Raw genomic sequence first — 15,256 nt, 5'->3', positions numbered from 1 at the left:
CGTGGCTTCAATTGGCTCCAATTGTCTTCCATGTCCTGCTTATTTAGGGTCATGTTTTTGGCCATTTGAGCTGCTGAAGGGCCCTTGGAGTGGACACAGAAAACATGATGACACTGATCCGGCTCTTTGAATATAACGCCCTGGGGTTGGCCGTGCTGATTTCCTGCCCGCCGCCCTACCGCAGCGAGATTCGGGGCCCAAGTTGTTCTCGTTTTATCACTGGTCCACAGATTGTGCAGTGGGTCTCAAACCCAAATGTGGAGAGCTGAACTGGGAGGAATAGATTCCCAAATTCTGGGGGATCGGGAGGTCCGGGCCGGCAGTGGATAAGGAGCCAGCTGTGCTCTTGTTCAGATGTTCTCATTCATTCATTCAATCGTATTTATTGAGTGCTTACTTTGTGCAGAGCACTGTACTAAGTGCTTGGGAGAGTACAATATAACAATAAACAGACACGTTCCATTCTCACAATGAGCCTACAGTCTAGACTGCCTTTGGAGGGAAAGATGCTTCTTGCTACCTCCAGTAGCCTTCGGAAATTGAGCAACAGCTCCTTTGATCATAGGAGAAGAAGTGTGGCCTATAGATAAAACACAGGCCTGGAAGTCAGAAAGACTTGGGTTCTAGTCCCAGCTCCGCCACGTGTTTGCTGTGTGACCTTGGGCAAGTCACTTAAGTTCTCTGTGCCTCAGTTACTTCATCTGTAAAATGGGAATTAAAACTGTGAGCTCCGTGTGGGGCAGGGACTGTGTCCAACCTGATTAGGTTGTATCTACCCCAGCACATTGAACAGTGCTTGACACATAGTAAGCGCTTAACAAATGCCATTGTTATTATAATTATTCTCTAAGCCTCATACCTCATCTGCAAAATGGGATTAAGACTGTGGGCCCCAAGTGGGACAGAGACTATGTCTAATATGATTACCTTGTATGTACCCCACTGATTGGAACAGTGCCTGGCACATAGTGAGCACTTGACAAATACCATAAAAAAAGGAACCGGTTGGTTTTGCAGCATTTTGAGAATGGTGCTTTTCAGAAATTTAGAAGATTTGTGCTTTTGGCAGGCCAAACATACATTCATTCAATTGTATTTACTGAACTGTTACTGTTTGTAGAGCACTGTACTAAGTGCTTGGAAAGTACAATTCGGCAACAGATAGCTCCTACCCATCCCCTCCGAGTTGAGAATTTTGTATTCCATTCTGGGCAGTTTTGGAAAAATTTTTTGGAATTGGAAGAAAATAAACAGATCAATCTTTCTGGCACCTTGCTTGATATTCTTGACTTAGACTGGAAGATGCTCAGACTTCACAGCATTCTGGGGCTTCTAACGTGAGCGTTCCAGAATGCTAGAGGCCTTAATCCTATATTTCCAAGACTTTCTGGGAAGAGGAAAATGTTCAGCTTCGAAAGAGTTTCCCAATGTCCCAATTTTCAACAAAAATAATCAGGCCAGATAATAATAATAATAATAATAATAATAATAATAATAATAATAATAATAATAATGGTATTTAAGTGCTTACTATATGCAAAGCACTGTTCTAAGCACTGGGGAGGTTACAAGATGATCAGGTTGTCCCATGGCGGGGGGGGGCTCACAGTCTTAATCCCCATTTTACGGATGAGGTAACTGAGGCACGGAGAAGTTAAGTGACTTGCCCAATGTCACACAGCTGATAAGTGGTGGAGCCGGGATTTGAACCCATGACCTCTGACTCCAAAGCCCGTGCTCTTTCCACTGAGCCACGCTGGGTTGGAATTCCTCATCAGGAATTCTGTTGGCAGATTTTTTTTCCCAAAGAGTTTGAGTTTCAAAACATAAATCTTCATAAAAAGAACCTTTTTTTTTTTCTTGGCAACAAAATAGTTACTGACAGATGATGCATTAACCAAAGAATGAAAAAAGTATGTTTTCATCAACCAGGGAGAATTACTTAATGCTCCAAGAGTTTTTCTTATTAGCTATTAATGTTTAAATGGCTATTTAATATCATTGCGGTCCACGTTTCTGATAAATCAATTTGTAAATCCTGAGCAGTGAATGGTAGGAAGAAAAAAAGGTAGTGAATTTGCGAACCACAATGTTTAAAATTTAAAAGACTCAGTGAGAGTTTCTGGAAAATGAGGGTAATTTGCTAATACTCATACCTCTGGTATTCATTAAGTACTTTGTGCCAACCCCTAGGTTCAGGGCAGGGGTAGATACAAGATAATCTCATGGGACACACAATCTTAGAAGTAGAGAACAAATATCTTATTCCCATCATACAAATGGAGTAACTGTGGCACAGGGCATCTAACACCATCTTTCAGGGTCAGTGGAAAAGCTGGGCTCAATTCATTTGTATTTAGTGCTGACTGCGTGCAGAGCACTGCACTAAGTGCTTGGGAGAGTATAATATAACAATAAACAGACCACTATGAGTTCACATTCTAGAAGGGAAGACAGACAATAATGTAAATAAGTAAATTACAGATATGTACATAAGTGTGAGGCTGGAAGGCGGGATGAATAAAGGGAGCAAGTCTGCGAGATGCAGAAGGGAGTGGGAGAAGAGGAAAGGAGGGCTTAGGGAAGGCCTTTTGAAGGAGAGATGCATTCAGTACGGTTTTGAAGGGGGCTCAGACGTTGATCTCCTGATTCCATGCCCTTTCTATCCGTCAAAGCTGCCTCCCTTTCTCTGTCTCCCGGAGCTATTTGTGATTAAACAGATCCACAGTGCAGAAGATGACCTTGCCTTCATACGGATATTGGATATGGCTTTAATGTCTGTGGTTTGTCCCTTCTTGGTTCTCTTCCTGCAGGTGGAGACAACTGGCAGTCTGTCAGAGCAGCGACCATGCCGAGATCCAACCTTCTGCCCACCCTCTCGATGGGATTCCGTCTAGCGACCGTCGTGGCTCTGTTACTCTGCCACGGAGGCCAAGCAGGCGCAGAGGCGGAAACTGAAGTGGGAGAACCTGGGAATATGACGAACGAGTGCACCGGCTCCTATTACTGCAAGAAAGGTGTGATTCTGCCAATATGGGAACCTCAAGACCCTTCCTTCGGGGACAAAATCGCCCGGGCGACGGTGTATTTTGTGGCCATGGTCTACATGTTCCTGGGGGTGTCGATCATCGCGGACCGGTTCATGTCCTCCATAGAGGTCATCACGTCCCAAGAGAAGGAGATCACCATAAAGAAGCCCAATGGCGAGACCACCAAGACGACAGTGAGAATTTGGAACGAGACGGTTTCCAACCTGACGCTGATGGCCCTGGGCTCGTCAGCCCCCGAGATCCTCCTTTCCGTCATCGAAGTGTGCGGCCACAACTTCACCGCGGGAGACCTGGGCCCCAGCACCATCGTGGGTAGCGCGGCCTTCAACATGTTCATCATCATCGCGCTCTGTGTCTACGTGGTCCCCGATGGGGAGACGAGAAAGATCAAGCACCTGCGGGTGTTCTTTGTGACGGCCGCCTGGAGCATCTTTGCCTACACTTGGCTCTACATGATTTTATCCGTTATCTCTCCCGGGGTGGTGGAGGTCTGGGAAGGCCTGCTCACCTTCTTCTTTTTCCCCATCTGCGTTGTCTTTGCGTGGGTCGCGGACCGCAGGCTTCTGTTTTACAAGTACGTCTATAAGAGGTACCGGGCCGGCAAGCAGAGGGGCATGATCATCGAACATGAGGGGGACAGGCCCTCATCCAAAGCCGAAATCGAGATGGATGGGAAAGTGGTCAACTCCCACGTGGAGAACTTTCTGGACGGGGCCCTGGTCCTGGAGGTGGACGAGAGAGACCAGGATGACGAAGAGGCCAGGAGGGAGATGGCGAGGATCCTGAAGGAGCTGAAGCAGAAGCACCCCGAGAAGGAAATCGAGCAGCTGATAGAACTGGCCAACTATCAGGTCCTTAGTCAGCAGCAAAAGAGCCGGGCTTTCTATCGGATCCAGGCGACCCGTCTGATGACCGGGGCGGGCAACATTCTGAAGAGACATGCGGCCGATCAGGCCAGAAAAGCCGTCAGCATGCACGAGGTCAACGTCGAAGTGGCTGAGAACGATCCGGTCAGCAAGATCTATTTCGAGCAGGGGACCTACCAGTGCCTGGAGAACTGCGGCACTGTGGCGCTGACCATCGTCCGCCGGGGTGGCGATCTGACCAACACCGTGTACGTCGACTTCAGGACGGAAGATGGCACGGCTAATGCAGGGTCCGATTACGAGTTTACCGAAGGGACGGTGGCCTTCAAGCCGGGCGAGACCCAGAAGGAGATCCGGGTTGGCATCATCGACGACGACATCTTCGAGGAAGACGAGAACTTCCTTGTGCATCTCAGCAACGTCAAAGTGACCGCTGAGATCTCAGAAGATGGCATCCGGGAGGCCAATCACGTGGCGACCCTGGCTTGCCTTGGATCGCCCTCCACGGCCACTGTGACCATCTTTGATGATGACCACGCGGGTATCTTTACCTTTGAGGAACCAGTGACCCACGTCAGTGAGAGCGTCGGGGTCATGGAGGTGAAAGTGCTGAGAACCTCTGGAGCTCGAGGAAATGTTATCGTTCCCTACAAGACCATCGAAGGGTCAGCCAGAGGTGGAGGAGAAGACTTTGAGGATACTTGCGGAGAGCTGGAATTTCAGAACGATGAGATTGTGTAAGTACCTTAGAACCACATTCGACTGAGATGGGTGTCCTTTTTCCTAAATGGTATGTGCTATGGTTATGGCCCCAGGCATATACCCCTTGTCGTCAGAATGTCTCTCGGGCTATTTCTTCTATCCGTGTTAGGCGAAGGGAAAAGAAATGTTTGGCTGAAATCATGCTTTACATTGTTTTATTTTTAAGTATTTAAAATATGTATATGGATGGACAAGGATGGAATGCGTCTTATGGCAGACTGTCAGCAAAATCTGTGAGGGAATGAATAATTTATTGTCGGTATGGGAGAAATATCTCTCAAAGGAGGTTTATTTAAAACCATTAGAAGGTTCCCCATTTTATACCAGTATGCAAAGGGGAAAAGCAATGAATGGAAACACCTTCTCAGATAAGGACTTCCTGGCCCCCGGGGCTGGTGACAACATCGATGATGCTCTTTAGTGCCGCATTTGAAGAATGTCAGTTTTCCCCTCCAGAAGCACTCATTCTGAAACTTGGATCCCAAAATGCAGTTCAGTGACCCAAAAATTCTCTCTCCGTATAAGCTGATTTCCATCGTGCTGTGTCCCCAGGGAAGGCCACAAGTCTTGTTCCAGTTCACCCACTCTCCCTCTATCTGCTCAGCCTGCCTGGCCTCTTCTCTTCCCTTAGGCACGAACTGCTGTCAAGCTAGATGATGACTCCAGGAATGTCATGGGTGAAGGTATCACTTCCCTCATCCACAGTGGGGACTTACTCATTTTTTTCCCTGGACTATGACTGGTGGTAGGGGGGAGGGTTGTAATAGCGTCGCTTTTGGATTCTGACTATGCAGCTGTGCTCTGAGTGGGTGTCATAATGTTCTGCTTCCTCTTACCTCCCATAAACCTGGATCCTAGGGAAAATTTGGGAAGGGCTAAGGGCGATTGTCAGCATTCTCCAGATGGGGAGGGGGTTGGTCTTGGGTAGAACCTTGGCCTAGACTTGTCCCCAGGCAGCATGGAGTCTAGAATATCAAAATCTGATCCTGACACCAGGTGAACACTCCCCGGGAGCCAGGCTACCATGACCAGGGCTGGATAACGGTACCATTTTAAACAGAATAGAGGGGATACTAAGACATTTAGATCGATAGCAGTGGGTTCGAAACCCCACATGGGTCAATTGGCTGTTTCAGAATTCAGCAAAATATGATCAGGGATGGTGATTTGAATTTCCGGAGGAATCCAAAACTCAGTCCATGAAATTGCTGTCATGCAAACTGCCAGAGTAGGAGCTGGGGAAGACCGAATTGCTGGTATATGTGCAGTCTAGAGGTAGCACAGAGAATGGGGTAGAGCTGTGGGAAAAGTGTGTACTGAATTCCCTGTGAGCAGTCCGATAACGTGGTTATTTCCCATGGACCATTGAAACAGCAAGGGTGGGGACCAGTATTGATTGAGATCTGACAGACGAAAGTTTCGGCACAAATCCAGTTCCATGGGCCACTTGGTCGATAGGAATTGCTAATGAAATCCATATTTTAAGTTGCATCCCACCTTTGGGAGAGTTTTGGTGCAACTTTCCATTGTCCCGCTGGTTGCTTTGAATCTTTTCCTTGGGATTTGTGGTTCCTAAGGGCTTGTTGCTAACTGATTGAGATGTGCCGAATGACTGTCAGATTAATAACCTGGTTAACCCTGTGGGAACCTATCTGCTGGAGTGTCATTAGATAGGCTTCTGGCCTACAATCAATAGCTGTTTTTTGAGTAATGCATTTCACCCATTCTTACTGTGTTCTCTCATTCTAGTCTGTGAATGATTCCATAGTCATTTCTGCCTCTAGACAGTAAGCTCATTATGGGCAGGGAACATGTCTGGTAATTTTGGTGTACTCTTCCAAGTATTTCGTACATTGCTCAGCACATACTGCTCAATAAATAAAAATAAATATGAATGAAAAGATAAAAAGAATTAAGTTCATTGAATCCTTTACCAGATGATGTTGAAGGTAGGATTTAAAATAATTAGTAGTAGTCCTTGTGGGACATGTATTTTGTAGATATAATCACCATGCTGTTCTTTAAATGGGAAGGCAATTGGATTAGGTCTTTTTCTTTTGTAAAAAAAATACCGATTTGCCCTGAAATAGATTGCACTGCCCCTGTTCAGTTGCAGTGAGATATTTCTCTCCAAGGGATTGATCCAGGAGTTCTACCAAACCATAAATTCAGAGGTTTTCTTCTGCAGGACTCTGTAAGGAAACAAAAAAGAAAGCTAATCAGAAGTTGATGTGATGGATTCATTTGTTCTACAGACTCCATTTGAAAAATACAGACAATGAAATTGAATCCATTTTGCTTTGAACTGTACTCTCCCATGGGAATTACCCAAGATTTAATGGGAGAGATATCCCTTTGGAACCCACGTCATCCAAAACGAAACACACTTTTTCTCAGCCATGATCCAGGGTATTTCCTCAGTAGAGGGAAGCTGCCACATTATTGACTGTTTTGCTCAGTCACTGCTAAATTAGGAAGGGAAGGTAGCTAGAGGGAATTGCAACCATTTCTGAAGATTTTACCTTAAAGGCAATCGATCCATGGTATTTATTTTCAATCAGTTCTATTTATTGAGCACATACTTGAGTGCTTACTGTGTGCAGAGCACTGCACTAAGGGCACAAAAGAATTGCCTACAAGGAGCTCACTGCCAGGAAGTAACCCAAATTAGGCTTTCTGTTTAATCACGGAAACAGTACAGTTGTCCTTCTGGCTGTTCATCACCTAGATCCAAGTCAGATAAATTGTTTCCTTATTTTCGGTCTACAAGAATCAGTCCCTAAGGAAACTATTCCCTCATAAGAAGCTACTCACTTGCAAGTTATCACATCCCTTTGCCAACTTTTACCTGTGTCCAGTCCGTAAGTTCAGCTCAGGTGGTGTGAAGAGTTAGCTATGCTATGATCATTTGAGCCAGACACACAATCCAAGCAGATCTAGTTTAGCAAAGGATTGGGATATACAATTCATTTACTTGTCTCCCCAAAGTGAATTTTTTAAAAATATGGTATTCAACTGTTCAGCTATGTGCCAGACACTGTATTAAGTGCTGGGATAGATGAAAACTAATCAGATTGGACACAGTCACTTAATTTCTCTCTACTTCCCTGTACTAAGATAATCATGGTGGATACAGCCCTGTCCCATGTGGGGCTCAGTCTTAATCCCCAATTTACAGATGAGGTCACTGAGGCACAGAGAAGTTAAGTGACTTGTCTTAGGTCACACAGCAGGCAAGTGGTAGAATCAGGATTAGAATCCGCTTTCTCTTGACTCCCAGGACCATGCAAAATCCACTAGGCAATATTGCTTATTTTCCTTAGGTATACAGTGGTAGTGTGGCAATCTACAGTAAAATTGCTAGATAATTTCCAGCTCTTCTCTTCATTCAGTGGATTTCATAACATTTCAATAGCATTATAAAAATTTCCACCAAGAAGTAATGTCACCAGTGACTTCACCTGTTGGGTGGCTTCAGAGAGTTCCACCAACAGAGGTAGGCCACGTATTGAGGCCAGTGTAATTGGATTGGGAGTGGAGATAAAAATGAAAACAAAGTCTGTCTTTCTCCTATCCACATAGACACAAACAGCACTGTCCATAGTAAGACAGGATGAATCTTGCCACTGAGTGGAAGCAGTGATTTCTAAACATGCTTCAATTGCGTCTGCCTCTTTGCAGTTAATTGTCTTCATATAATGATGCACAAATCTTTTCAAGCTGATCTTGAATGCTCAAAGTGCGTCATATGGTTTGCAAAGTGGTCCCTAATTGTTGAAGGATGCTGTTTGTTGCCCCACTTTTACGGATTGCCATTTTTAAAAGTGCGTAATAAGAATAGATCCCTCTAAGAGCCATCACGCATACCTCCTCTGAATACACAAATAAATGAAATAGCAGCATTTCAAATGAAAACCTAAGAGAGACTGTGCACACTTAACTGCCAATATGTTGTCATTTTATGGTTGGAAACTTTTACAGAACTATTGCTGAAGTCAGTCCATCTCCCTCTGTGCTCAGATGAGTTATCATTTTAGCAAGTGATGTACTGTACTGAGATTAAGACATTAGATTTCTTTTTTGTTTGGGTCTTGGCCTCCTCATCAATTGTTCTATTTTTCCTTTCTCTCCCTCTTTTATTCTAAGGAGTTTAGCTCCCTCCCACCTCACCCTATGTGCAATCGAGGCCCTGGTATTGTATTTTTAGGAATTCTTTTAAATGGATTTAAAAGAATTTGGTTGTCCCTGCTGTTTCCCTAAATAGTTGTCTCTCGGAACTGATCATAGATAGAATCAGCATGGTTATAAAGAGGAGTGGGAGGGAAGAGAAGGAGAGAGAGACATACCAGGGCCAGCTTCCTGAGGATCTAGACGGACTGATTGAATAGATACTTTCCCAGGAGACTCAGCGACCTTAGAGCCATCTTCTCCTTGGTCCCCATAATCCTTCTGGATTTCCTTAGTGGGGACCCAGGGTGGGAGTGGTGAGATTTAGAGATAGGTAGGGAGGCAGTCTACTGAATTAAAAAGAACCATTTTTTTTAACAGAAAGAAGTAAAGCACTTAGCAAACTTGTGGATACTGGGGAAAGAGGGAAGATAGGGCTGAAGTTAACAGTGGAGGGTATTTGTAATTGATCAATCATGTTTGAGCCCACTGTTGGGTAGGGACCATCTCTATATGTTGCCAACTTGTACTTCCCAAGCACTTACTACAGTGCTGTGCACACAGTAGGTGCTCAATAAATCCGATTGAATGAATGAATGTTTGAGCACTAACTGTGTGCAGAGCACTGTACTGAGCTCTTGTGAGGGTATGATACAACAGAGTTGGTAGACACATTCCCTGCCCACAATGAGTTCAGACTAGAGGATTGTGTGATTTCTACTTCTGGACTTAATGGAGATTCTTTCATTCAGTCAGTCATATTTATTGAGCACTTACAGTGGGCAGAGCACTGTACTAAGTGCTTGGGGGAGTACAATACAACAATAAACAGACACATTCCCTGCCCACAATGAGACATTTTTACTGTGAAGCAAAGAGGACCTGAGACTTGAAATGGCATTGTCCAGGTAGGTCCTGAGTTAGATTGTTGTCTTCTGCTCAGATGCCATTGTTGCTCATTAGAATAATAATGACGGAGTAGTCCACTAGAGGAAGAATCTTTAAAAGACTTTCAATAGTTTAGAATCAGCATGACCTAGTGGAAATAGCATGAGCCTGGGAGCCAGAGGGCCTGGGCTCTAATCCCAACTCTGCCAGTTGCTTGCTGTGTGACCTTGGACTAGTCACTTAACTTCTCTGTGCCTCAGTTTCCTCAATAACTCTTCTCCCCCCCCCACTGTAAGCCCCATGAGGGAGAGGGACTGTGGCCAGTGCAGTGTGGGACAAGAACTGTGTCCAATGCAGAAGTTAGTATTTAACTCGTACTTACACCAGAGTTCAGAATGGTATTTGTCATTTAGTAAGTACTTAACATACCATTAAAAAAATTAATAAAAGAAAAAATAGTTCTGAGACAGGGTAAGTGAGAGGACGAGCACCGGATTCCTGACTGCCAGTAGTCAGAACTGGTTCTGTACTTGAAGCGTAATTTCCGCTACCCGATCTTTTCTGCTTTCTGCTAATTAGGGTTTTGGAGACCATATCCTGATGCAAAGAAATTGTGCCAGAACAAATGATGCGATGTCACAGTTCAGATCTCCAGCCTTTCAAATGTCCATCATCTCTCTGCAGTGGCTTTGTCATCTTGGTACACTTCCTGGATGCTTGACCACAGGCTGGAGAAACTGCTTAAAGATGGCCCGGCTAACTGCCCTGAGCCAGGGTCACGACCACTGTCTTGGGTCATTTCTCCCTTTGGGATCTATTTTTCCTCTCCCCACTCACTTCCCTGCCCCACACCAGAGAATCCCATTTTACTTGAGCAGAAGTGAAAGACTTGATGGGGAGAATAGTCAATCCCTGGATGCCCCTTCCCAGATATTTGGACATATATACATACCCAAGAAGCCAGGAAAGGAAGGAATAAGAAGCAATTTGTTTAAATCCCATCCTGATGCCGCCTCCTTCTAACCTTGCCTCCATCACTTGCCTGCAGTGTGACCTCAGGCAAGTCACTTTACTGCTCTGTGCCTCAATTTCATCTTCTGTGAAATGGGGATTGAGTCCCTGTTCTCCTTCCCTGACTGTGAGCCCCATGTGGGACAGGGATTGGGTTTGATCTGATATATGTATAGTTGTCCTTTGTATTTAAAGATAGCAGCAGTGATCGTGAAGCTCACTTTATGAGGGCTTACGTGGTTGAAAAGGCCAGGGCAGGATCTAGTGTCCCGGCTGCACAAAAACGTTGTCCCTTGCTATATTGTGCTTGATGTTTCAGGGCCTGGGGCTGTTTTCTCTTTTGCCTCATTAGTTCTCTTTGCTTATGAAGCTTTGGCTTCTTGATGGCAATGCACTATGCAAGTCTGTCCTTGGGAATTGGCTTCTAATTTTCAAATGGGATACTGACTGGCTGACTGGGGCTTTGTTTTACCATGTCCTTAAAAAGCTTCCTCTGTCTCATTTGCTTTTCGTTTCCCGTTTTCAGCTCCCTATGTTGCAGCCTTTTAGGCATCCTGAGATGCTCCTTTGCCTCATGTTTTGCCCGGTGTAGCTGTGCTAGTTGAATATAACTACTATGAGTTCTAATTCTGACTCTGCCATGTGTCTGCTCTGTGACCTTGGGCAAGTTACTTCACTTCTCTGTACCTCAGTTACCTCATCTGTAAAACGGGGATCGAGACTGTGAGCCCCACGTGGGACAGGGACTCCATCCCTCCAACCCCTCCCCCCCAACCCCCCCGCCTTACCTCCTTCCCCTCCCCACAGTGCCTGTATGTATGTATATATGTTTGTACATTTTTATTACTCTATTTTACTTGTACATATTTATTCTATTTATTTTGTTTATATGTTTTGTTGTCGGTCTCTGCCTTCTAGACTGTGAGCCCGCTGTTGGGTAGGGACCGCCTCTATAGGTTTCCAACTTGTACTTCCCAAGCTCTTAGTACAGTGCTCTGCACACAGTAAGCACTCAATAAATACGGTTGAATGAATGAATCCCATCCGATTTGCTTGTATCCATCCCCATCTCTGAGTGAAGCGCCTGGCACGGAGTAAGCACTTAATGAATACCATAACTAAAAAACATAACTTTGATGTTAGAAAACTGACTACAATTCAGGACTTCATCGTTTGTGAATATTTAATTTCTCTTGAGTCTGATCTAATAATATTGTACCTGCCTCTGTGCTTAGCACAGTGCTTGGTAAGTGCTTAATAAATATCATTATTATTATGAATTTTGCTTCCCCTGATGGGGTTTTCCTTTTGGTGGGCTGAAGGAGTAGGAGGAAGGACAACTTAAGCACATTGTTAACAGAGAACACGTCTACCAACTACATGTTGAGCTCTCCCAAGTGCATAGTAAAGCACTCAAGAAATATGACGTACTGATCTCCCTCTCTCTGCCAATGCTGTGTGGGACAAGAACTGTGTCCAATGCAGATGTTAATGAATATTTAAGAAACACCATCATTGTCATCACCCAAATTGATTCCTAGGGCCGTTGGACTCCACAACACCCAGCTACAAGTCCCTGGCAACCAAAGGTCTTTAGCAGGGAACCTGGCCACCAGATATCTGTGGCTGCTGGTCTTGGCCCTGTAGCAATGGGGAGCAGAGGGCAGCTCATGTTGTTTGTTTTTATTAATGTCTGCCTCCCCCTCTAGTCTGTAAGCTCGTTGTGGGCAAGGAATACGTCTGTTATATTGTACGCTCCCAAGTGCTTAGTATAGTGTTCTGCAGACAGTAAGAGCTTATTAAATATGATTGACTCATATTGGAGGCAGATCTTATGGCCTTGTGCCGCCCTCCTAGGCCAGATCCACACTAAGGATGTGGCTGGACTGTCCTGATGGGTAACTTCTGGGCGGCATTTTGCATTTATGGTCAAGATCGCTCTATCTCTTGGGTGGCTCTCCTTTGCCGATCCCTGGCTTCTCTCTCCTCTCTTTTGTAAGTTCTGTGAGACAATGGTTGAAGAATGAGAGGGATGCTTTAATAATAATAATGGAATTTGTTAAGTGCTTACTGTGTGCAAAGCACTGTTCTATGCTTTGTGGATTCTGCCCCTGGCCCTAGATTCATCATCATCATCAATCGTATTTATTGAGCACTTACTATGTGCAGAGCACTGTACTAAGCGCTTGGGAAGTACAAATTGGCAACATATAGAGACAGTCCCTACCCAACAGTGGGCTCACAGTCTAAAAGGGGGAGACAGAGAACAAAACCAAACATACTAACAAAATAAAATAAATAGAATAGATATGTACAAATAAAATGAATAAATAAATAGAGTAATAAATATGTACAAACATATATACATATATACAGGTGCTGTGGGGAAGGGAAGGAGGTAAGATGGGGGGATGGAGATGGGGATGCGGGGGAGAGGAAGGAAGGGGCTCAGTCTGGGAAGGCCTCCTGGAGGAGGTGAGCTCTCAGCAGGGCCTTGAAGGGAGGAAGAGAGCTAGCTTGGCAGATGGGCAGCAGGAGGACGTGGGCCGGGGGTCGATGGCGGGACAGGCGAGAGTGAGGTACGGTGAGGAGATTAGCGGCGGAGGAGCGGAGCGTGCGGGCTGGGCTGTAGAAGGAGAGAAGGGAGGTGAGGTAGGAGGGGGCGAGGTGGGCCTTGAAGCCCAGGGTGAGGAGTTTCTGCCTGATGCGCAGGTTGATTGGTAGCCACTGGAGATTTTTGAGGAGGGGAGTAATATGCCCAGAGCGTTTCTGGACAAAGATAATCCAGGCAGCAGCATGAAGTATGGATTGAAGTGGAGAGAGACACGAGGATGGGAGATCAGAGAGAAGGCTGATGCAGTAGTCCAGATGGGATAGGATGAGAGCTTGAATGAGCAGGGTAGCGGTTGGTCTACCCTGATTCCCAAATCAACTGCCCAATTGCTGGGCAGTTGGGTTGAAATCACTCCGGGCTTTAATTTTCTTGCTGATAATGCTGCTGCCCTGACATTACCTGGGAGTTAGTAGAAGACCTCCTTCAATTCATTCATTCATTCATTCAATCATATTTATTGAGTGCTTACTGTGTGTAGAGTACTGTACTAAGCTCTTGGGAAGTACAAATTGGCAACATAGAGACAGTCCCTCCCTAACAACGGGCCCACTGTCTAGAAGGGGGAGACAGACAACAAAACAAGTAGACAGGTGTCAATACCATCAGATTAAATAAAATTACAGCTATATACACATCACTGGCCAGATGACTTCCTGCATCAGAGTAGATCAGAGATTTTTCCAAATAGGTAGCTTTTTATAGAAGAAATGATGATGCTAGACCATAGAAAGATATGCTTCCTGATGCAGCTCTGCTGCTTCTGTGTGAAGAAACTGTCTTTCATCCTGCCGGGAAGGCCATTAGGTCTTTTTTTAAAAAAAAATATGGTATTAAGTGCGTACTAGGTACTATACTAAAAGCTGGGATAGATACAAGCTAATCAGGTAGGACACAGTCCATGTCCCACATAGTACTCAGTCTTAATCCCCATTTTACAGATGTAGAAACTGAGACACAGAGAAGTGAAGTGACTTGTTCAAGGCCACAGAGCCAAGATCAGAGACCAGGTCCTTCTGACTTCCAGGAGGTATTCTATCCACTAGGCAATGGTACTTCTCAGTGGTTATCCTTGGGGTGACCAGGGAACCATCTTTTCAAAGCTAAACTTCTCCTTCCATAGTGTCCATAGATCTTAAGTGTTTTCTCTGTTAAAATGATGGAAATGTATGAAAGTTTTATAGGTTTCCAGAGGTAGCCCAGGAATTGCTGACTATTCATTCAGTCGTATTTGAGTGCTTGCTGTGCACAGAGCACTATTCCAAGTGCTTGGGAGAGTCCAGTATAACAATATAATAGACACATTCCCTGCCCACAAGGAGCTTACAGTCTGTTCCTCTGCCCCAGGGAGGATTCCAAATCCACTCCCTTATTTTTCATAGGTCTGTAGGGAAGATCAGCAGATAGTCACCCATTGTCTACTCTCTGAACTGTTACTCATTCATTCAGTCGTATTGAGCACTTACTGTGTGCAGAGCACTGTACTAAGCACTTGGAAAGTACAGTTTGGCAACTGATTGGGACAGTCCCAGCAATAATAATAATAATGTTATCTGTTAAGTACTTACTACGCATCAAGCTCTGTACTAAGCACTAGGGTAGGTATAAGGTGATTAGGTCCCACATGGGGCTCACAGTCTAAGTAAGAGAGAGAACCAGTATTGAATCCCCATTTTACAGATGAGGTAATTGAGGCACAGAGAAGTGAAATGACTTGTCTCAGGTCATACAGCAGACAAGTGGTGGAGCCAGGATTAGAACCCATGTCCTCTGATGCCTAGGCTTTTTCCAGTAGGTCACACTGCTTCTGCAAGTACTTTTATTATTCCTTGAGACATGTGCCACTAGCCAGGGAATGATTTACCCCATATGAGAGGGATCCAAGATCCTTTGATGGTTTT

At 45.0% G+C, this 15,256-nt stretch overlaps 1 protein-coding gene across 6 annotated transcripts in view; it reads left to right on the top strand.

Moving 5' to 3' along the window:
• Positions 1-15,256, top strand: part of SLC8A1 (solute carrier family 8 member A1) — a 483,856-nt gene that overhangs the window by 94,354 nt on the left and 374,246 nt on the right. For all 6 annotated transcript variants that reach the window (XM_038758179.1, XM_038758105.1, XM_038757945.1 and 3 more), the window contains exon 2: positions 2,814-4,653. In XM_038758179.1, coding sequence (XP_038614107.1) covers positions 2,849-4,653 — 1,805 coding nt within the window. In that variant the 5' untranslated portion in view covers positions 2,814-2,848. The remainder of the gene's footprint in view (positions 1-2,813; positions 4,654-15,256) is intronic.

The sequence above is a fragment of the Tachyglossus aculeatus genome, chromosome 1, assembly GCF_015852505.1.
Source record: "Tachyglossus aculeatus isolate mTacAcu1 chromosome 1, mTacAcu1.pri, whole genome shotgun sequence".
Classification (NCBI taxonomy): Eukaryota; Metazoa; Chordata; class Mammalia; order Monotremata; family Tachyglossidae; genus Tachyglossus; species Tachyglossus aculeatus.
Note: the sequence above shows the minus strand (reverse complement) of the source record. Positions and strands in the feature narration are given on the sequence as shown.